At 55.6% G+C, this 20,125-nt stretch overlaps 8 protein-coding genes and 1 pseudogene across 8 annotated transcripts, besides 1 other annotated feature; all 9 read right to left on the reverse strand.

Moving 5' to 3' along the window:
* Positions 1–1,172: 1,172 nt before the first annotated feature.
* Positions 1,173–3,617, reverse strand: JBP1 (putative DNA J-binding protein; the record flags this gene model as incomplete). The annotated part of the gene is made up of 1 exon (XM_001681269.1): positions 1,173–3,617. The coding sequence occupies one exon, from the start codon at positions 3,615–3,617 to the stop codon at positions 1,173–1,175; it is 2,445 nt and encodes an 814-aa protein (XP_001681321.1).
* A 1,141-nt stretch (positions 3,618–4,758) lies between these two features.
* Positions 4,759–5,112, reverse strand: LMJF_09_1490 (putative cytochrome b5-like protein; the record flags this gene model as incomplete). The annotated part of the gene is made up of 1 exon (XM_001681270.1): positions 4,759–5,112. One exon carries the CDS (start codon positions 5,110–5,112, stop codon positions 4,759–4,761), a length of 354 nt encoding a protein of 117 aa, XP_001681322.1.
* Positions 5,113–6,401: 1,289 nt separating this feature from the next.
* On the reverse strand, positions 6,402–6,758 carry LMJF_09_1500 (annotated as a pseudogene).
* Positions 6,402–6,758: a sequence feature.
* Positions 6,759–7,233: 475 nt separating this feature from the next.
* LMJF_09_1505 (conserved hypothetical protein) lies at positions 7,234–7,599 on the reverse strand (the record flags this gene model as incomplete). The annotated part of the gene is made up of 1 exon (XM_001681271.1): positions 7,234–7,599. One exon carries the CDS (start codon positions 7,597–7,599, stop codon positions 7,234–7,236), a length of 366 nt encoding a protein of 121 aa, XP_001681323.1.
* An 892-nt stretch (positions 7,600–8,491) lies between these two features.
* Positions 8,492–13,126, reverse strand: LMJF_09_1510 (conserved hypothetical protein; the record flags this gene model as incomplete). The annotated part of the gene is made up of 1 exon (XM_001681272.1): positions 8,492–13,126. The coding sequence occupies one exon, from the start codon at positions 13,124–13,126 to the stop codon at positions 8,492–8,494; it is 4,635 nt and encodes a 1,544-aa protein (XP_001681324.1).
* A 916-nt stretch (positions 13,127–14,042) lies between these two features.
* On the reverse strand, positions 14,043–15,059 carry LMJF_09_1520 (conserved hypothetical protein; the record flags this gene model as incomplete). Its single annotated transcript, XM_001681273.2, has 1 exon — positions 14,043–15,059. One exon carries the CDS (start codon positions 15,057–15,059, stop codon positions 14,043–14,045), a length of 1,017 nt encoding a protein of 338 aa, XP_001681325.1.
* Positions 15,060–15,562: 503 nt separating this feature from the next.
* Positions 15,563–16,048, reverse strand: LMJF_09_1530 (conserved hypothetical protein; the record flags this gene model as incomplete). Its single annotated transcript, XM_001681274.1, has 1 exon — positions 15,563–16,048. The coding sequence occupies one exon, from the start codon at positions 16,046–16,048 to the stop codon at positions 15,563–15,565; it is 486 nt and encodes a 161-aa protein (XP_001681326.1).
* A 491-nt stretch (positions 16,049–16,539) lies between these two features.
* On the reverse strand, positions 16,540–18,363 carry LMJF_09_1540 (conserved hypothetical protein; the record flags this gene model as incomplete). The annotated part of the gene is made up of 1 exon (XM_001681275.1): positions 16,540–18,363. One exon carries the CDS (start codon positions 18,361–18,363, stop codon positions 16,540–16,542), a length of 1,824 nt encoding a protein of 607 aa, XP_001681327.1.
* Positions 18,364–19,016: 653 nt separating this feature from the next.
* On the reverse strand, positions 19,017–19,562 carry LMJF_09_1550 (conserved hypothetical protein; the record flags this gene model as incomplete). The annotated part of the gene is made up of 1 exon (XM_001681276.1): positions 19,017–19,562. The coding sequence occupies one exon, from the start codon at positions 19,560–19,562 to the stop codon at positions 19,017–19,019; it is 546 nt and encodes a 181-aa protein (XP_001681328.1).
* Between the last annotated feature and the right edge of the window lie 563 nt (positions 19,563–20,125).

Here is a 20,125-nt window from a genome sequence, read left to right on the forward strand (position 1 = left end):
GATTAGCTCGCCCGGCAAACGGTCACATCCGCGCTCTAAATTCTTCTCTCTCCCCGCCATCCTCTCTTTGGACGCGGGTGCCTCCATAGAACGCATCGGACTCTGGCACAGGGTTTGTTTGTGTGTGTGTGTGTCAGGGGTATGGCTAGGCACGAAAGTGAGTCAGCACGTGGCACTGCTCGCTAGAGCGCCCACGCACACAAAAGCACACGGACGCGCATGCGCTTCCTCAACCAATGCATGCACAGCCACACAAACAGGTGAACAAGGATAAGCTTTTCTACCTCCGATGCGTTGCGCAGCACCACACCACGGGTGCGTCCTCTGACGAGGACACTCCGCTGCGACGACGAGAGAAAATGAGTCGCACAAGTCTATGGATGGACACAAAACCGTCAGAGTGGAGTGAAGGGGGAGGGGGAGAGGAAGCAGAAATCGATATGGTCCCCATCACAGGCGCATCCAAAGCACCTGCTGCACGGGATAATACCCTCCCTCGTTCCTCTCCCGTAATTCACCGGCATCCATGAAAAAATGCACCGCTATGTGAACGCTTTCCGAATTGTCAGCCCGCGCACCACATCTATGTAGAGCGATAATGCGTTTCGACATGACGTTCTGCCACGAACAAGTCAACAGGTATGCGAATACACACAAACAGCCGTTCTCCTACCTCTGCTCCACTGCAGCGATGTCCAGGAACCTGGATAACAAATACTGTTTCGTGTTGTGCAGCCGACGCTGCGATGTCACTGTATACAGCTCAGGCCAGGTCCAGGATTAGGCTCGACAACGCCGCATCGCAGCAAAGGACGAAAAAGGCAGTGGGCAGATGCGTGTATCAGGTGAATCGTCGACCCGATTCGCAGTGGACTGGTGCGAGCATGACCATGACCGCACGTGTCTCTTTGGCACAGCGCTAGCCCAGACATGTCCGCCGCCACCAAGAGCCCGCAGATGTACCTGAAGGCACGAAGGAGGCTGCTTGGCTTTCCCAGAAAGAGTGGGCACGGGACCCTGATACCACAGTGAGGTCACCGGCATCATTGGGGTCTATGCAACGTAAGGCGAACGCGTACAGCTCGCATAAAGCTGCGGGGAGAGCATGCACACAAACGTATTTCCTACGACTGCGAGGCCATTCCGCAGATTGGAGAGTAAATGCTCTTCATTCAGCGGGACGGAGCGGGAGACACGACATGAACGGTCGTGTTCAGCGGCGAGCCTTGCAGCTTGTAGCGCGCACAGCACACCGTGGGGATAAGAGACTCCAGTTCTCCCTTGGTACGCACGCGTGCCGCTTTCGTCCCGTAACTCACCCGGTGCAGCTGCTGGAAGAATAATGAGGCGACCGCGTCGTAGTCGCAGCGAGCGGCACACTTGAGGGTGTAGTATTGTCGGCATTGCACGTCCGTCTCCACCACATACACACAGCCGGTGCAGAGCGCTGCAGCGCGTCTGATATACGCCGACGCCAGCACGTCATCTGGGATGCAGCTCAAGACATGCTGCAGCACCACAAAGTCGCACATGTCCGTAGGCAGCCTGCTATGGAAGGCAAAGCGGATCTCGATGTTGCCATGCGTGACGCTGCCAGGCAGCTGCAGGTTGCGCTGCGCAGCGGCTAGGACACGACGCACAGCCAGGCTGCTCATCAAACGCTCCCACTCGCATGAACATCTCACCGTTTCCGGCACCTCCAGCTTGCAGTCCACACACTCCAACTTGCTTTGCGGATCGGGCAGCACAACGAGCACCCGCACCACACCTTCCCTAGTTGGCAGCTCGCCAGTGCGCACGTTCTTCGTTATCTCCTTTGCGTGAAGCGCAGGCGGCGGCCACTTGTGCTGGGCGTAATCAACCACACAGTCCTCAGTTTGGTAGTCGAATGAGTCGTTGGTCAGCCAGTTCGCTCGCTTTTCGTGTGCGCCAGACGACATGCCGTGGCGGCGTGCCTCCTCAATGCGCTGCTTGCGCTCCATTCTGCGCTTCTGCTCCTCGGGAGGCATGTCTTTGAAATATCGCGTGCCGCCAAAGTTGAAGTCCTTCAGCTTCACGTTGAGCTTGCGAAGTGACATGGCGACGTGCGGCATGTGCAGCTCCTCCGCGCACGCCGCATTCAAGTGCACGGCGTACATGGTCCAGAAAGCCTGCTCTTCCTTTGGCAGAGCCACCTCCTTCCCCAGAAGGCCGAGCATGACCTGCTTCCCCACCTCGCAGAGGTCGAAAAAAGCCGAGTTCATCTCGGACTGGTTCTTCCACAAAAAGTCTTTGCGCTCGGGGTTCAGGGCCAGCATGTGCGTCCATTCCCTGCCTACCAGCTCCAGCCACTTGCCGCGTGCCTGCTTCCACATGTCCAGCAGCTGCGCGCTGATGAAGTGGGAGAGGAACTCGCTGTTGAGGTACTTCTTCTTTTCTACTGCCGTGGACACCATCAGATTCGTCTCGCTGAACCCACCCAGACGCGAGAGCGGCCTGGACGCGCTGTCACTGTTGGCCTTCAGCTTCTTGTCCTCTCCGCGCAGTGGGATGCCGTCTGAGGTAGACAGCGGTTCCCCAAACATAACCTCAGCCAGTCGACTCCCATCCGCCGTCATGGCGTCGTGAACGCATTGTGCCTCCGATGCGCAGTGCTGCAGGCAATGCGCCACCATCGGCACCCAAAACGGCGAGGGACAGATAGGATATACAGGGGATGGACGGTTTAGGTTTGTGCCGTTCTCTTTAACCCTCACGTTGCTCACCACTGGAGTGAAGCTGTTGTCCTGCTTGGACTTCTCCAACCGGCGCTGGTACTCGGCGTAGCTCGCCGGCTCACCGAGGGCGGCCCGGTAGTAGAATACGCAGGTAAGTCGCTTCCAGTCCTCCCCTGAGAACGACAACTCCACCTCCGTGTTTGAGTGGAAGTGGTGCGAGTCGAATATCATCACATCGCGCGGCTGCATGAGCACGTTAATGCCGAAGTCGTCGAAGGCAAGGGCCAGCCCTTTGAAGTGCCCGTCCAGGCAAGCAATGCAGCTGTAGCCGCCGTCAAAATCGCCAACGTCGGTGTGAGAGGCTGTGCGGAAGCGGGAGTTGATTGTGAGCGTGGAGAACGGGGTTCCGTGAATGCGCACCACATCCGGAATGGCGTCGTTTTGTGCTTTCCACCGCTCCGGTGCGACATGCCTGTAGAGCTCGCTGACGTAATCGACGACAGGGAAGACCGCCGGCCACGCTGCCTCGTGCTCATATGTGAAGGACGTTTTGCGTGACTTCAGCTCCACTGGTGAGCCGCGGTAGTCGAAGTAGCCAGCAATACCGCTCAAGGGTGACTCTCCGCCGAACATCATGCTCCGAAGCGACGTGCGCACGGCAGCGGATGCCAGCAGCTCCGACGCCATCGATACCGCGTACTTTGGTAGGGCTTCTCGCAGCACAACACCAATGATTTGCCCACGACCATCTTTGATGGTACCGCTATCGTAAAAGTCGATCACAGAGTGCACGTTGTCGTAAAAAGGGTGCGACTTGACGGCTTCCGCGTAGCTCTCTGCCACTTCCTCCGGCGTCCGTGTCTCCCTGGCGGTCGGGAAGTTAAAGATGTCCAGTTTGATCTTCTTTGGGTCAGGCTCCATGGCTAATCAGCCGCCGATAATCCGGCGCCAATTACACAAAACTCAAAACCGTGATGCACGTGTGTCTTCGCGCTGCAGAGCAGCGCCATCTTAGCAAAGCTTAGCGCAGTAAAGGGAAGGGGAAGCAATTACTGCGAGCAGCAATGACGACACAGTTGAGAAGGTCTGGAAGGGAGAGAGGAGAGGCCAGCAAGCAGACAGCTCAACGTCTGAAAGACACACGCGCAGAGACTTCCCGAAATGCGACTGACAGTACACCTAAAAGAGAGGAACATGCAACGCAACCGAAAGCGGACGTGAGTGAATCAACAACGAAAGGCGGACAGAGATAGAGAGAAAACTGGGACATCGCAGAGAGGGACAGAACCGCCACAAGCATATAGCTCAAGGACAGAGAGGTATCTCAATACGCAATGCTCCACACGCATGCGTGCGCCACGGCTTCCTCTAGCTACTCGGCGTTAGTTGCACCGCACACACACACCCACACACACACACGCAAAAGCACAAGAAAGATCGTGCGCCCCCCTCCCCCAGCGTCTGGTAAGGGGTTCGTCCTCGATTGCGTCATGCGCTTTCAATGAGTGCTGCGCGTCGAAAACCAGCGGAATCGCGGAGAGCGAGAGGAGGAGCCGGAAAAGGGACGCAATCGGCGCGATCCGCAAGACTTGGCTCAGGTTTAAGGGTCAATGAGCACACGTGCCCATCTGTTACCGACAGGAGCAGAGCAACCCAGCCCCTGCCTTGTTGAAGACCTTCGCCATTTTTGTTTTTATCAGTTTCTTCGTCGACGCCTCTGTGCAGGCGCCACTGAAACGCATACACGCATGAGCGGTCTCACAAAAAACGCCCACGGTTTCCACTGCTGTGCGCTTCTCGTGTCTTCCGTCCACCGTTGCGGCTTTTTGTTCTCCTTTTGACGCTCATCTCACGGAGCCGCGCACAGCGAGATGGGCATGAAGTGGAACGCAAAGGGGGCAGAGTGTACATGGTGTCGTCTTCACATTCAGTGAAAGCAAGAACGCGAGGCGAACAATGAAGCAGAGAGCCACTTGTCTGAGAACTGCACCTGTTCACTTTTACTTGGACTCACGCTTCTCTCCTCCGACAACGCCTCGTCCTGCACGCACCACTGACCCCTTCAAGGACGGAAGATAAAGAACGAGCAAATGGCAACGAGCGCCAGTACCACCGCGATGCCGAAGTAGTTGTTCGCTGCCTTGATGGAAGCCTGCTGAACCTTTTCCGCATCATCTGGGTGCACGTCACCGATGTAGTACCGCGCGAGCTCCTCCACCGCGCTCTCTGAGTGGCCAACAGCATTGAAGTCGCTCGTGCCATCCTTGCCCGCTACGCTGAGAAGCGTGTCGACGCCTCCCGGGTGCTGATCCACAAACTTTGTGATGTCATACACCTTTAAATCCTTGATGAACCACAGGTCATTTTCCGTGATGTGCTTCTCTACCTCACTCAACGGAATGTAGTTGGGGGTCATTGTCACAAAAGACCGGTCGGGGAAGGGCTGAACCCTGCACACGTCCGAGGCAGAGTTTTCTGTGTAGGTTATAAGGTTCGCTTAACAAAACAAGAGCGGAACCGGTAAGCGAAAAGGAACGAGGACCTAGACAGTATGCAAGGCTGATGAAAGGCAGATATTATTATAATTTCGGATACAACTGTGTGAAGGAAGCCGACAATAAAACACCACTGAGGATTGAAGAGACACGGAGAAGACACCGCTCTCAGATGCGCAGATAAGGACATACGTTGCACGTACAACAACACAGTGAAAGCGCGTACACACAAACATCCACGATCACAGAAAGGTGGGAGGTGAGAAGCAGTGTAGGACGTGGTCAGCCATCGATCATAGGGGCGAGAACATTGGGAGATAAAGCGAGGAAAGAGCAGCAGCTTCAGCGCCTCACACAGCACTTCAAGAACGCTTACCTACGCAAAACGCCTCACCACTGCGCTCCTTCGTGGTCCCCGAAACGCTACGCGGAGGGAAAGAGGCAGCGGCTCCCCATTTGAGCCGCCACAACAATCACAGGAAAACTTCGTTGGCCAGCGACCGCTGCGGCGAGCAAACTTACGTTCCCTCTCCTCGTTTTGCTCCCACGCCCTCTCGGGCACAGGCGGTCTGCGCGCCGAGGCTATCTTTCGCGTGTCTCCGCAGCGAGACGATACCCATCGGCTCTATTGTGAGACTATGAGGTCGCATCAGAGAAAGAGAGTAACTCCGCGTCCACTTTCCGTATTGGCAGCTTTTGATTTTTTTCGTTCATGAGGACGTCGCGTGTACTGCACACAACGCCTGCTCGGTGCCCTTCCGCTCTTCGCCGCGAAGGGCTTCTGCGGTGGTCCGCACAAAACACATGGTGGTGTTTCTGAAAGTGGTGCTAAGGAGCGTCTCAGAGGAAGGACAAGCGGCGAAGTGGAGGGGGTCAGATGAGCACGCCGCCGCGTGAGAAGACGGAGAGCAAACAAAACGACACAACGAAAAACGCAGCAGGACAATCCACACGTGCCAACGCCTCCGGTGCTTTCGGGCTTGACAGCCAAGACTACGAAGTCCAAAAAAGGATGGCGGCGTCGCCACGAGGACAGCAACGGAATTAGAGAAGATAAAACAGGGTTGAGCTGCAAAAAAGTGGGCTGTGCCTCGCGTGATGATGAAAGCATGTTTCACAGCAACCACTATGACGATAGGGTGGACTGCACGCCAACGGAGTTGTCTCGCCTTTCGCTAAACGTTCTATGAGTGTTTCCTCCACTGTATTACAGCAGAGACCAAAGGATACAGCAGACGTACATGCCGATACGAATAAAGACGGCGACGATCCCGGCGACGCTGCTCCGTGTCCGCTGAAAAGACTTCTTCAGCTGCCACACGTCATCAGGGTGGACATCGCCGATGCAGTGCTTCTCCATCTCCTCCTTGGCGGAGTCAGAGTGGCCAACGGACTTGAAGCCGTTGGACGCATCTCCGCCGGCGACTGGGAGGAGGATTCTGGGGCCGCCAGGGTGCTCCTCGGCGAACAACGTGACGTTGTACACATGACGATCCACAATGAACTACAGATCGTCCAACTTGTTGTGCCTCTCAATGTCGACTAAGCGGAAGTACTTGGTAGACATGATGCAAGACTGTTACGTTGGCTGGATGATCTTCTACGTGTCTTGCGACTTGGAACAGTGCAGGGAGGCGAGAAGAAAGAGGATTTGGAAGAGATGAACCAGCTCATCGAGTCACTGACGGTGCGTCTGGTACACCGTGGTGCACTACAGCTGCTGTCCTTGACTTCCCCATGCGGCAGACGGCTGGAGGCGGAAGCCACGTGGCCACCAAGCGGTTTTGCTAGAGCGGTATCCACATGACTCGCGCATTTTCAAGGTACTCGAATAATGGGGATCCAGGCCGTCCCGGCTGCCTTTGTGTTCCTCACTGGAATGTGTAATACACTTGCTCCGTTGCCGATGTCGTCTTTCGTCAAGTCTCCCTGAGCCAAATAAGAGACGGAGGGAGAGCACGCAACTCCCTCACACAGCTCTGAAGATTTCTCCACGAGGCGCCAACCAACGAACCTGTCACTACACTGATGATTAATCTTTGTTACCTGTTGCGGGCCCGGATAGCCTGCAGAATCGTCCGGAGCCCGACAAAACCCACGCAGTGGGTGGTGGCACGACTCCTCAACAGATCTTCCTTGTACCCTTGGTACGGCAGCGGCTTGGGTAAGCCTGCCTCTTCGTGAAGCCTGCACTCCACTGCGTACAGGTCAGGATTCATGCGGCCATTGAGTACATCCTTCGGTACAAGCTCACTAGTTCCCAAGGCCTGGCGCTTCGCGTCGCGCTCCTTCTTCTGCTTCCGGAAGACGCGCATCTCCACCTTCGACAGATTCGAGTTCAGATCATTAATGCACGCCTTCATTCGACGCTCACGAATGCTCTTTCGGGCACGCCGCACAAGCTTCATGGCTACAACGTTGGCAACAGACGCGATGATAAGAAAAGCGGAAAGGTCGACAAGACACCGTACCCGGTGACGCAGACTATGGGAACCGGGTAGGAGTTGCACGTTACTGATGCCGCGAAAGTGTCTGTGCTGAGTGGGGTAGTCGTTCACGGACGAGCATGCACGCGTGAACACAGCACGAAACAGACAAAGAAACGATGGAGGAGGCGAGGGACTGAAGTACATTACGAAGGGGGCAGTTCAGGCGTGACAGAGTATTCACTACATTCAAGCGCGTGCAACAACATACGCGTCCGTGCGGGAGCGCGCACTAAGTCGCCACGTGAACGCGCCAACGCCACACATTGAGAAAAAGCGAAAAACGAAACATAACAGCACGAGGCTCATCTGGGCACGCGCGAAGCTGTAATTAGCACTATCGCTGCAGTCTCCCTCTCTTTCTTTTCGTTCTTTCACTCAAGAATGAAACATCGTGGGGAATCATCATAAAACGTCTCTCTGTGGTGAGAGAGCTCTTTACATGGCTGAAGCGAAAACAAAGTAAGAAGCTGCAGCACCACACCGGTAAGACAGGGAGAAGCGCCTACTACTTGCCAAAGGCTATCCTCACTCAACCGCAGGGCTGCTTCTCTACTGGTCTCGGCAGAGAAACGACAACAGATACACACGTACACATATACGTATACGCACACGCACGTGTCTGTGCCAAAGAAAGAGAAAAACACCAAGGCAAAGCTCCCGTACCACACTTTACATACCGCTGACACGCTCCTTGTTGGAAGAGAATCGTGGAGTGCACGGTGGCCTCAGCAAACAAAAAGAAAACGAAACTCGAAGCAGAGAGGAGCGACGGAGCCATGCATGAGCATCCCGCGAACCCTCCCGGCGGGCCTCAGTTCTGCTTTGGCGACTTCGACACGCGGGCTCGCACGAAACGAACGTATGGTTTCGGCACAGGAAACGCGTCGAACTGCTTGCACAGCTGCCGGTAGCGGCGCGCACTACATGCAATCTTGGCATCGTACAGGTGCTCAATGTAGTCAACCTCCAGCCGCGAGGTTCCAAAGAGCGGTCGCTGGCGGAACTGCCACGTCAGACTGCGCAAGGAGAGGGCGTTGAGCCACTGACTAAGGAGAAGTCTGTCCCCTGCGTCGGACACCTTGAACTGCACCTCCACGCCACCGGCAGTCACTCTCACCTCAAATGCCAAAGTGCACGCGGAAGGGCGGCACTTTTCCAGCGCATCAGTGACATCCTCAACCTGAATGCCATCAATCCCTTTGTTTTGATGCGTTAAGAGAATGCAAATTGTGTTGACAAAGATAAGATCGCTAACTGTAACACCCTCCAGGAAGTCGCGGAAGAGGGAAAACATATCGCTCTGCACCTTCGCGCTACCAACGCCAAATGTCACTTGCGCCTTCACCTTCTGTGTTTCCCGTTCGCGACGCCGACGATCCCTCGCCTCGGCGTCCATGACAATGTCGCGCACAGGTACCAGCTCCGCGACAAAGGGAACATGCCGGTCTAACTCGCCACGCAGCGCTCGGCAGCGCTCAGGGGAGCAGTAGCGTTGCAGCTTCCCAACCACATACGACGCAAACGACTTCCAGTCACGTTCATTCGCAGCCGTTTCAATGCCACCGGAGAGAATAGCATACTTGAAAGTGGCCGATACCTTTGGCAGCTGCCCATTAAAGGCTTTTACGAGGATCAGTGACAGGAGCTCTCGTTGCTGCGGCCGGTAAGGCACCCGGAACGTGTTTCCGGTACTGCTGGCGATGCACGCCATACCACACGAGTACGGCGTCACCGGCTGGAGGTCGACCGCGACAACGCATTGCAGGCCTAGTGGTGGGGCCTGTCGGTGCAGCGCAGCCCCGATGACATCCTCCACATCCACCACAGTCGTGGCGAAGGGCTCAATCATGTGCGACTCGCACGGGTACACGTAGTTCTGTCCGTCGCCTTCAGGCCCCTTCGCTTTGTAGCGCTCCTCGTACTCCCGTGTAACGGCGACTGTGCGTCGCAGCTCACGCGAAAGCAGCTGGTTCATCGTTTCCCACTCGCCAACAAGGTTGGTCCGAGCAGACGACTCCCCCTGCTCCATTTGCTGGCAATGGGAGCATAGTGCGCTTTCACATTGACGCTGCTCAAGCTCGACCTCCACCGCCGTCTTTTTCTTCGGCCGAGCAGTCGCAGAAGCCTTCTTCGCCTTTTTCTTCGGCTTCTTCACCGGCACCCTCGCCTTCTCCTCCGCCATTAGCGCCATTAGCTGACGGAACGCGCCGCTTTCGTCGCACTCCACGGTTGCCCGCTGCGCCTGCTCCTCTATGTACACTGCCAACGACTCGAACCCAAAGGCCGGTGGCTGCCGAAGGCCCAGTGCACCACCGTAGCCGCTAACGTAGATGAAGTTGGACTTCGTTGTATCTGTCTGCGAGACGGCACGTAGCATCGTTGCCATGTCGGGGTCCTCCAGCGTCGTCACCTCGTAGCCTTGCTGTCGGAGCGCCTCCTCGAGCGGTCTTGTGTCACTGTCGATGGCCGGCACGCCAGGACACCGCGGATGGTGCAGTGTGATGAGCAGCGCGCATAGTGACCCCTTCGTCTTGACGGCTGCATTCATACGAAGCGTGCGGATTTCCTCGACCTTTCGGTCGTTCAAGCTGCGCTGCTCGCTTCGCCGCGCGGCCTCGCGCTTCCCTAGGCAGCCACGCCAGTTCCGCTGAATCAACAGAGCAGCGTTCCCGCGCACGCCGTCAAACAGCTTCTTGTTGAAGACAGACACAGCTGCCGCTTCGTTCGCCGACATATGCGGGCGGACGCGCTGAATCAGATGCAGCGTCGAGCCGAACTCGGCATTCAACAGATGCGCGTGAAGCACCGCAGGCAAGAACCACGGCCGTCCGCTGTTCTGCAGGCTGCGAATGATGTCGTCGGTGAGTACGGACCTGGGCCCGGAATTCAGCGGCCCCAACTTGGCGGTAACGTACGGCTTCAGCGTGTCGCTGAGGAGCACCGACTCCGCACCTTCAATCATACGATTCAGCATGAGCTCGCGCCGGCCCCGCATTCCCTCGACCATGTACGGGTAGTGCCACCTCAGCATGTTGCAGTCGTACACCGCGTCAGCCGGCCGTTCCGGCTCGCGGATGTGAAATATGGAAGCAAGACAGTCACCAATGCGCACGGTAATCAGCAAGTGCCCCCGCGGCGCAGTTGCCCTCAGTACTGTGTTGATGGACTCCTCCAGCCGCGTCACACTGTCGAATGCATGGTAGCACTCCGCAGGAAGTCCGTACCACGACTTCCATTGCGCCTCTGTGTGTTTGGGGAGAATGTGTGGTGTGCGCTCGAGCTCGCGGAACTTCCCCGACAGCACATCGTACAGCGTCTCGCGCACAATATTCTCCTCGTCGAACGTGCACGTGAACACCACCGCCGCAACGGAAACGTCGTTGCTCTTAAAGGTCCGCATGTCAGGCACGGCTCCGTGATCGAGGTCCTGGGAATCGTTGGCGGGGCCGGGAATCCAAACTACGTCGTTGCGGCGCACGACGTTCGTCGCGGAGTTGATCAGCAGCCCGTGGTTGTGATGATGCGAGCGGTCCTGCAGCACGTAAGCGCCGGGGCCCTCGTTCATCTCCAGAGTCACGTAGGGGTATCCGCGCAAGGAGAGGTAGAAATGGTCGATCTGACCAGTGAAAGGGCGTTGGATCTTCCAGTTACGTACGTTGTGTCCGCCGACCGCGATCCAGTTGTCGTAGCTCACGAATCGCGTCGGGCCTTCCCTCGACACGAAGAGCAGATCCTGCAGCACATCATCCACCTTGACGCTGAACTTGTTGGCCTCACTGTCAATGCACCGCCACACGAGCTTGTGCCACTCGCCATCCATCAAGTTCTGCCGCTCGGTGCCGCGGAGTAGCGCAGAGCAGCAGGCACCGAACGCATCCGCAACGTAGAAGGTCGTGTGGAGCTCATGGTAGCGTAGCCGCTCCTTTGTGATGACTGGTTCCGAGTTCAGCACGATGCCGAGCTCTTGCATTTGGAAGTTTCTATCCGTCACACCCAAGAGCGTCATCATCCGCGACGAGACGTCGGTGCGGAAGCACAACTCTATTCGCCAGTTGTGCATGAGAGGGCCAAAAAGCGGCAGCGTTCCGACGTTCATGACTAGGTTGCCGTCAAACCACGGAGCGCTGCGCGGTGACGGCTCCTCCACAGCGCGCAGGTTCAACAGTGTCTCGTGATGGTCAGCAGGAATCGTACGCGTCACTTCCTGCAGCGTCCCATTCTCGACGGCAAAGAGCGGCCACCGGACAATGGGGTGCGAAGGAAAGACACCTGACCAGAACCGCAGCTCCGCAATGACCCCACGAAACACCAAGGCTGGCGCGTTCACCTCGTCAAGGTAACCGCCCACGAAGAGGCGATGCGACCACGGGTTGAAGGCGATGGGGTGCTCTTGCTGAATGAGCTGCACGTCAATGGACCGCCCGTCTACCTCGCACGACAACTGTCCCTCCTCTAAACTGTGAACACGCACCATCAAGTGGTGGAACTTCGTGCCGTCGGTAAGGCCTGCCTTCGCCACAGACGCCACCGCCTCCAGTACTCGGTTGGCGGAGTCGCGAATGATGACTCGGAGGGAGTCTGGCATGTCCTCGTACCAGTTGAGGCTCAACTGAAACAGCTGGCCGACGTCCTCGCGCTGACCTTCCATGATCTGTATCAACACTCGCTTGCCGTCCACTGGCTTCAAGTCTGTGCGAACCCAAAAGTCGAGCGCCAACTCGCGAACAACCTCGTCGAAGTTGGGAATTCCCGGCAGCGCCATCACGGACGACACGCCGTCGAAGGTGTAGAGAGTGATCTTGTCGCCCCAGCCGTTTCCGCGAATGGACTCACAGTCGCCGTCCGGCTCCTGGTCCCGCAGCTCTGACAGCAGCCCTGCAGTGTTGCGGCGCTGCAGCTGATTGAAGATGGCAGTGTGGCTGCGTGCGCTCTTGGCCGCCATCAGTGAGGCAGCCATAGATGCCCGGGTAGTTCGGTTCACCGGGGAAGACGCCGCGAACGCCTGCGACATCAGTAAAGACGAGTCGATGCGAGGCGGCTTCAGGAGGTCATTGTGAGCGGCTGTGATGAGCCCGTAGCGGTTCGCTGCGGCTGCCTGCCTGTCGGCGGGGTGCACGTAGTGGTATTCCTGTCGCAGCTTGGCGATCTTCTTACGCAGCTCCTTTGACAGCTGCACGCTGCCCCCACCCTGCCTCGCGTTGTCGCGCTCGTGCACCTTTGTGCCGCGTGCCTCCGTCGCATCCACCTCGCCGGCGTTCACGTTCATCTGCAGAAGTCGCTGCATCTGCTTCTCCTTCGCGATTTCATCCGCGGCAACTTGCATTCCGTACTCCGCTGACGATCGGATTGCCTGAAGAAAGGCGATCAGGACGGGCTCGAGATGCTCCTCGACGTGGACGCCTCGGTGGATAAGAGTGATGTTCTCTCTTCGCTGAACACACTGCATGATGTCCTCGAAAACCCACTGCAGTGCCGTCGCCTCTTGCTCATTGTCTCCGTCTACAACGCCATCCAAGGGGGTAGCAAAGAAGCGCGGCGTTAGAGGGTACTGAGCCGCTCGAAGCTGCGACTCGATTTCCTCTGCGGAAGGTTGCGCTCCCTTTCGAGAATCGTAGATAACGGCGATGCGATTCTCAAAGGTCGACCACGTGTAAGGTTCCTCATCCTTTCCCTCTGCCCTCCGCTTCCCCTTGCCTCCGTCCTTGCGAGCCGGCTTTTCAACGCAAAAGAAAAAAACCATAGCCTGCCTGTCGCAGTTTCTGTGACCAAAGAGGGATGACGGAACCCAAAGGGAGGAAGATAAGGTTGCCTGTCAGCGTGAAGAAGCTGAAAGCACCAAGATGCCCGAGCGAGCACGGCTCGAAGCCAGGACGCGCACATGCACTGCACGAAACAAGAGGTCGCCTCTCACGTTTTGCGCCGCCCCGTAATATATGTGGAGGAACACACCTAACGGTTTCGAAGAGCATTGCGTTTAATCGTGTGTGTATGTTTCCACAAAGGATATGCCAAGGAAGAAGATGGCAGAGGCCAAGATGCAGAGAGCGAGAGTAAAGCAAGGAGTTGGATCGACGCACAGGTCTTTCCTGGCATGACGCCCGGAGCAGCAAACATGATCTAGAGCAGAGGGAGAACCCACCATTTATGGTTCAGTACCGACGGTGCGGCTGTCGCGTTCAGCTTCGGCACACCAAATCTGTCTCTGCTATTCTGTTGCCCTTTCTTCCGTGCGCTACTTCCATGATGATGTAGAGGGTCCAACTAGCTTGAGCTCATCACCTAGTCGCCAGAGGAGAAAAAAAAAAAACAGACGCTAAGGGCAGCCCATCAGTCGTGTACATGGAGAAACAAACGACGCATATTTACATCTTTTTCTTGCCCTTCTTCTTCTTACCTGCTTGGGACCTAGTGGCGCTAATCCCAACGATTTGCTTGTACACGACAGGGTCGGTGCGCTCGCTAACCCGCAGCGTAGTAACGTGCCCGCTTGCCTGCAACGACTTGAGTAGGCACTCGGTAGCACTGGGTGTAATGGTGCACATGCTCAAGTCCACCACACGTAGAGCTGTGACGCACTCCATGGCTTCGCAGAGCGCTAGCACGGCATTCACGTCGCCTGTGAACGCCGTATCGGCCAGGTCGACGTCCTCCAGCTTCGAGCTCACGCAGATTGCCTTGGCCACCTCTTCCAGACCCTTGTCGCCGATCGCATTTCCACGGAGCGACAGCACCGACACGTTGGACTCCTTAACGATTCGCGATGCAATATCGCCCGCTCCAACCGAGCTAACGCCGCAGTACTGGAGAGAGAGCGACGTCAAGGAGCTGTTCCACTGTAGACCTGTGCAGAGCTCACGCACCCCGGCATCCTCCAACGGGTTGAAGTCGAGGACTAGCTTTGTCACCGTTGCGTTGCTCCTTAGGTAGCTGCCAAGATACCGGCAGCCCCGTGGCCCGATCGCGCAGCCCGGCAGCTCGAGGCGCTGGATGCCAAATGGGTTGCGATCCGGAAGAGGCTGGTATTCACTGAGAAATTCGCACAGAATGAGGATGCCATCGTCCCCGAGTACTGCGTGATGCAATTGAATCACCCGGAGAAAGGGATAAGGTCGCAGTGCAACGCTGCAAAGCGTCTTCAAATCGCCGAGCGCCACCGCCCCATGCACAAACAAGGGAACCTGGGGTACTCCTTCCTGATCCCCATCCTTCACACGCATCAGCTCCGCTTTCAACCGCCTCGCAAAAGGTGCAAACGGCTCCCCTAGAACGCCGCACGCTTCCTGCAGACGACGCAGATCCGTGTCGACATGGAGCTCCTGCGCTACGGTGATCACCGGCGCAGAGGCCTTTGCGTCCTTTTTGCCCTGCTTCGGAGGCATACTCGTCCGCCATCTCCATCAAAGCCGGCAACCACATGTCCGTGTGCGCGGACGCCATACAGTGCACACGCACACCAGCACGAAAGCAGACGGAAAAAGATAAGCAAAGAGAGGTTATAATCCATGATCATGTCACATTTACGGTAACCGCGTGAAGACGCTCGCAGTGCGGCAAACGGAAAACCAGAGGTGATTGCGTTGTATTGGGGAGACAGCTGTGCGAGAGATGTCTCTTTTTCTGTTTCCCAGAACCTTGTCCGTGTGAGCAGACGTGCACCAGCTAGCTGGTGTTCTACAGGACACTAATTTGTTAATGCGCGTTTCCTTGCATCAACCAACGCTACAGTACATGGCTAAAACAAAAAGCAAATCCACCTCGTGCAAACGGCAACACTGCCGCCCACCCACGGCGCAACCAGCCGTACTTTACATCCCTCACCTAAACACACACCTATAACGAGAAAATAAACACCACCACGAAAAAAAACTTCCCCGCAGAAGCGCTAATCACCCATACTCTCCAACAGCAGGTTGCGGAGCTCCAGCAGGTCGATCTGATCGCATGCACTCGGAAGCGCTGCTAGAATATCCTCTGCGGAGACCACATCCTTTTCGTCCAGAGACAAATTCATTCTCAGCTCTGCTAGAAGCTGCGGAAGCTCTGCCGGGTCCATATAGCCTGTTCCAGTGCGGTCGTATCTGCGAAGGAGAATGTCGGTTGGGTCCTGTGACCCCGCATTTTCCTCCTTTTCGGATCCGAAGGAGATCGGGACCGTCGAACGCGACGATGCCTCTTGCACCCCATTCTCCATCAGCTGCCCTTCCGAGTCGAACGGCGCCGCGTAGCCGCTCAAGATGGCAAAAAAGTTAGCACTATATTTGTACAGATCCGTCGGTTTGTCGCGCATCACAGCCTTTGTGTACTGCTTCATGATCGTCCCTAGCTCAGGAGGGACGTGAATCTGATCGGCAGAGTACATGGCGTTCATCTTCGCTACGTATATGAAAAACGGGGCCTCGCGACTGGACAATTGCTCTGAAGCCCGATCCAGTAGTACAACCAGAGTAGCGAGAGGGTGCCTCAACGTCAAAACGAAGGCCTTCCACTGCACCGAAAAACAGAGGGTGTATACAGTAAAAAAAACAAGAGAAATGAGGCAGAAGCGACGATGCACCACAAATAAGCATCACACAGCAGTTGACCAACCCTGCAATACCAATTTACACATGCGCAAGTGGTGAGCCGTTCAGAAACGCGGCGAAGCCGAGAATCACTTCTCATACAACGCATCTACTTTTTCTTTGTGCGTGTTTCCACCATCGTTCACCGAAACGGAAAATTATGCAGCATCTATTGTATGCAAGAAAAATAGAAAAAGGTACCTTCAGTACTCCGCTGACGTGCACACCGTCGTTCATCATCGATCAGAAGCACGAACAACAAAAAACAACAGCACCTGCCACCGTACCGTTACTCGCTTCACTCGGAGAGGCGAGAAAGAGCCTTGTTTTGCTCTAGTACAATTCTATGCAGCCTTTCCTTTGCTTCTATCGATTCTTGCAGCGACTTTTCCAACTCTGCCACTCTGGATTCCAGAACTTTGTTGCTTTCAGCAAGCTGCTCGCACGAGACCGCAAGTCTCTCATTCTCATCAATCGCCGCCTTCAGTGTTGCCCGCTCATCCTCTAGCGCTTGGGCCTGTTCTCTTCTATCAGCCGCATCGCTAAGCGATAGAACTTCACGCGCGACAAGGCGCGCGTTGGCCGCTTCCAGCTCCTGAACTTTCGCCTTCTCATTCGAAAACGAAACTCGGACTAAGGCCATGTCCGCAAGAAGTGTGTCGCACCGCTGGCGCAGCAGCAACGACTCGTTGTCTTTCACAATCACCTGCTTGCTCAACTCACTCAAGCTCTGATGCAGCTCTTCAATACAGTGCTCTTTCGTCTGCACAAGCTGAGCCAGCTCCGAGCTCTTTGCTTCGAGTTCAGCTGCCTCGTGATCCCGTCTCGCTAGTCGTTGATGGTGATTCTCATTGTCGTACTCCAGTGATTGGATATCCAATGTCAGCTGCTGCTCTCGTAAATGCATCGATCTCAACTGCTCCTGCAAATATGCCACAGTCTCCTCCTTTGAAGCAAGTCCGGCCCGCACATTGTCCAGCTCCCGCTCAAGGAAGCGTTGACTTTCCAACAGCGACTCATTCTCTTGCGCAGCTTTTTGATATGCGCTCAGAATTTCCTGCACCTCCATGTCCTTTGCCTTCACAGCGTATAGTGCCTGTGCCTCACGCTCGCACAGCTGCTGCATTTCAGCACGCAAATTCTCGTTTTCGTTTGCAAGTGTGCTCAATTGACGGTTCGCGTGGTTTTTCGTAGCCGACAGCTGCGCTACATCCGCTTCGTACTGACGCAGCTGCTCCTCCCAGTGATCTCTGTCTCGCTCAATTTGAGATTTCTCCACCAGCATTTTCTGCCGCTCCTCTCCCAAGAGTCTGATTTTGTCCCCCATCGCACGCTCCGCTGCAGTTTGATCGCTGCATCGCTGCTGCAACGCACGAAGCTGCAAGGACAAATTCTCGACATCCTCTACCGCGATTCGCCTCCGATCCGCCTCGGTGCTTAGCTGGTTCTTTGTCACCTCCAGCATCGCCAAGGCGTCCCGTTGCATCGCACTTAGATCCTCCAAGGCACCGCGAAGCTGATCGCATTCTCGCGTTTTCTCTTCCAAAAGACTCGCTAGGCTATGCGGTGCCTCGGCTTCCTCTCCCGAAGTTGACAAAGCGCCCTGTAGCGTGCACACCTGACACGACTGGGACATCCGTTCGATAGGGGTCGTTTGACTCTCGCCTTCCGAGCGGTGGCACTCACATACTGTGCCCGTGCTTGTCCTCTCGACACACTGCCGCTTTGCCCGCTCCGCCAACTCTGAGTTCAAGCGATCGCGCTCCTGCGACAAAGTCTCAACCGTCATCTTCAGTGCCGCAACCGTCGACGATCGCTCCACATTGCTTTCCTCTAAGCTGCCCTTGACTTTGACAACTTCATCTTTTCTGCACTTCAGCAGCGCCTGCACTTTCCGCAATTTCGCCTGCAAGTCCGCCCTTTCCATGCAAGCAACGCTCTTTTCGCTGTTGGCGGCGGCCAATTGCTTTTCGAGAAGCTTACATCTTTTGCTTGCATCGCCAACATCACCACGCGGCATACTGGTGTGCCGAAGATTTTCTAGCTCCGCGTTCTTTTGCTTTATAGTTTGCTCATACTGGCTCGTCAGCGCACGTACATCGGCGTACGACTTTGTTCGCATCGTAGAAAGCAGCTCCTCTAGGCGCTCCACCTCTCGATGAAGAAACGAAATTTGCGCCAGAAGATGCGCGACATGTCCATCCCTTCCTGAAGACTCCGATGGCGAGTGACCCACGTCGACACGCGACGCGAGGTTCTCGCGCGCGCCAATGGCTGGAGTGCCACTCATTCTCAACTTCCATGCAGCAGTTCAAAAATTAAGTGATATATGTGCTGCACTTATTATGGGCAAAACAACCAAAAAATGGCAACACGGAAAACAAAAGCCCTCCGAAAACCAGAGAGATTAAGAGAAACAGAAAAAGATTTGTTTGGACGGAGAGAAACATGCCAAACCCGATCAGCGAAATAGGTACTTCAAGAAGGTTGCACCTGCCCATTGGCTGACCACAGCATGCGCTGAATAATTCCAGCTAACGCGTTTTTCTTTGTAACGCAGTTTTTTTTTTTCAATTCCTTCACTTACAGCAGTTTTTGCTTCTAGCGCAACGCTAGATACGGCCTACCATTCGGACTGCTCGAGAGAACGAACACGCTCTTCCGATCACGTTGCAGAGTGCGCACCACTCCTATTTCACTGACGCCCATCAGCTAAACACACACCCGAAAAAAAAAACACCACAGTAGGGGCGGCAGCTGCATATTCCCCAATACCTACCGCTTATAGAATTCAGACCTCTGCTTCTCAAAGAGTTCCTGCTCCAGCTTTTTTATACGCTTCGAATTGTACGACTCTGTCGCAACCACCATCAGTGGAACAGACACCATTCCGACACAGAAACCGCCGAGAAATATCAGCGATATTTTTGCGGGAACGCGATTTCGCGGCTTCCGGAACGCGACAAAGGCTGAGACGCTACCAAGAATAATGCCTGCGTCTAAGGCGCGCTGCATCGGCTCGCACGACAAAAAAAAGCGCCACTGCTGTGCGAGCGCTCGCCGGCGAGCTTGGCCGATTTCCAGCCCTTCCTGCTCAATGATGTACTGCTTCAGATCCTTGACGTCGGAGTCGGGGTACATTTTGTTCGCATCACGAGGCGCCTGGATCTGCTTCATTAGCTCTACTGTCTCCGGAGACGCCACTTTGTACCGACCAGAAACAACCAAGTCTCCTATGTTGGTCGACTCTGGAGGACTGTCCTCATAGCGAGGCACAGACACGGCCGGCGTCGCTTTGGCCTTGCTGCTGCTACTTCCCATCGTTTCCGAGGCTGGTATAAAGGAGCTTGCGCCGTGACTTGCTGGTACGAAAATTAAAGTAAAAAAATAAAGCAGAAGAGGAGCAAAACAAAAGGGACACTTTGTTGAGGGCCAGACGGTCGTCATTCTTCATTCCTTTCAAATCATGAGCATCACTCATAATCATATTCACACCCGGAGGAGCTACCCCCGACCTCAGGGCACTTTCCACACGGAGAGAGCGCACCCCCCAACATGGTGAGGAAACGCAGCAAGACCTTTCCTATACACTACGTTTTCCAAGCGAAGGGCAACCAAAAAGGGCCCCCTCTTGAAACACAGCTCCCCCGCACGACGCAACAAGTACCTGCCTTGCCCTCAAGCATCGTGCAGGCATACCAGGTACAAGTCCAACGTAAAAGGCAATGCAGAAAAAAAGTTGAAAAAAACTCTAGGTGGTTTCGCTCTTAGTAAATACCGTGCAAACGGCAGGTGCCAAACTCTCCAAGAGTGCTATTCTTCATATCCGCACCCGACCTTGAAGGTGACACGGAGGGGGGTCAGCACACACACCCGGGATGGCA

Source organism: Leishmania major, chromosome 9 (assembly GCF_000002725.2).
Source record: "Leishmania major strain Friedlin complete genome, chromosome 9".
NCBI classification, from domain to species: Eukaryota; Euglenozoa; class Kinetoplastea; order Trypanosomatida; family Trypanosomatidae; genus Leishmania; species Leishmania major.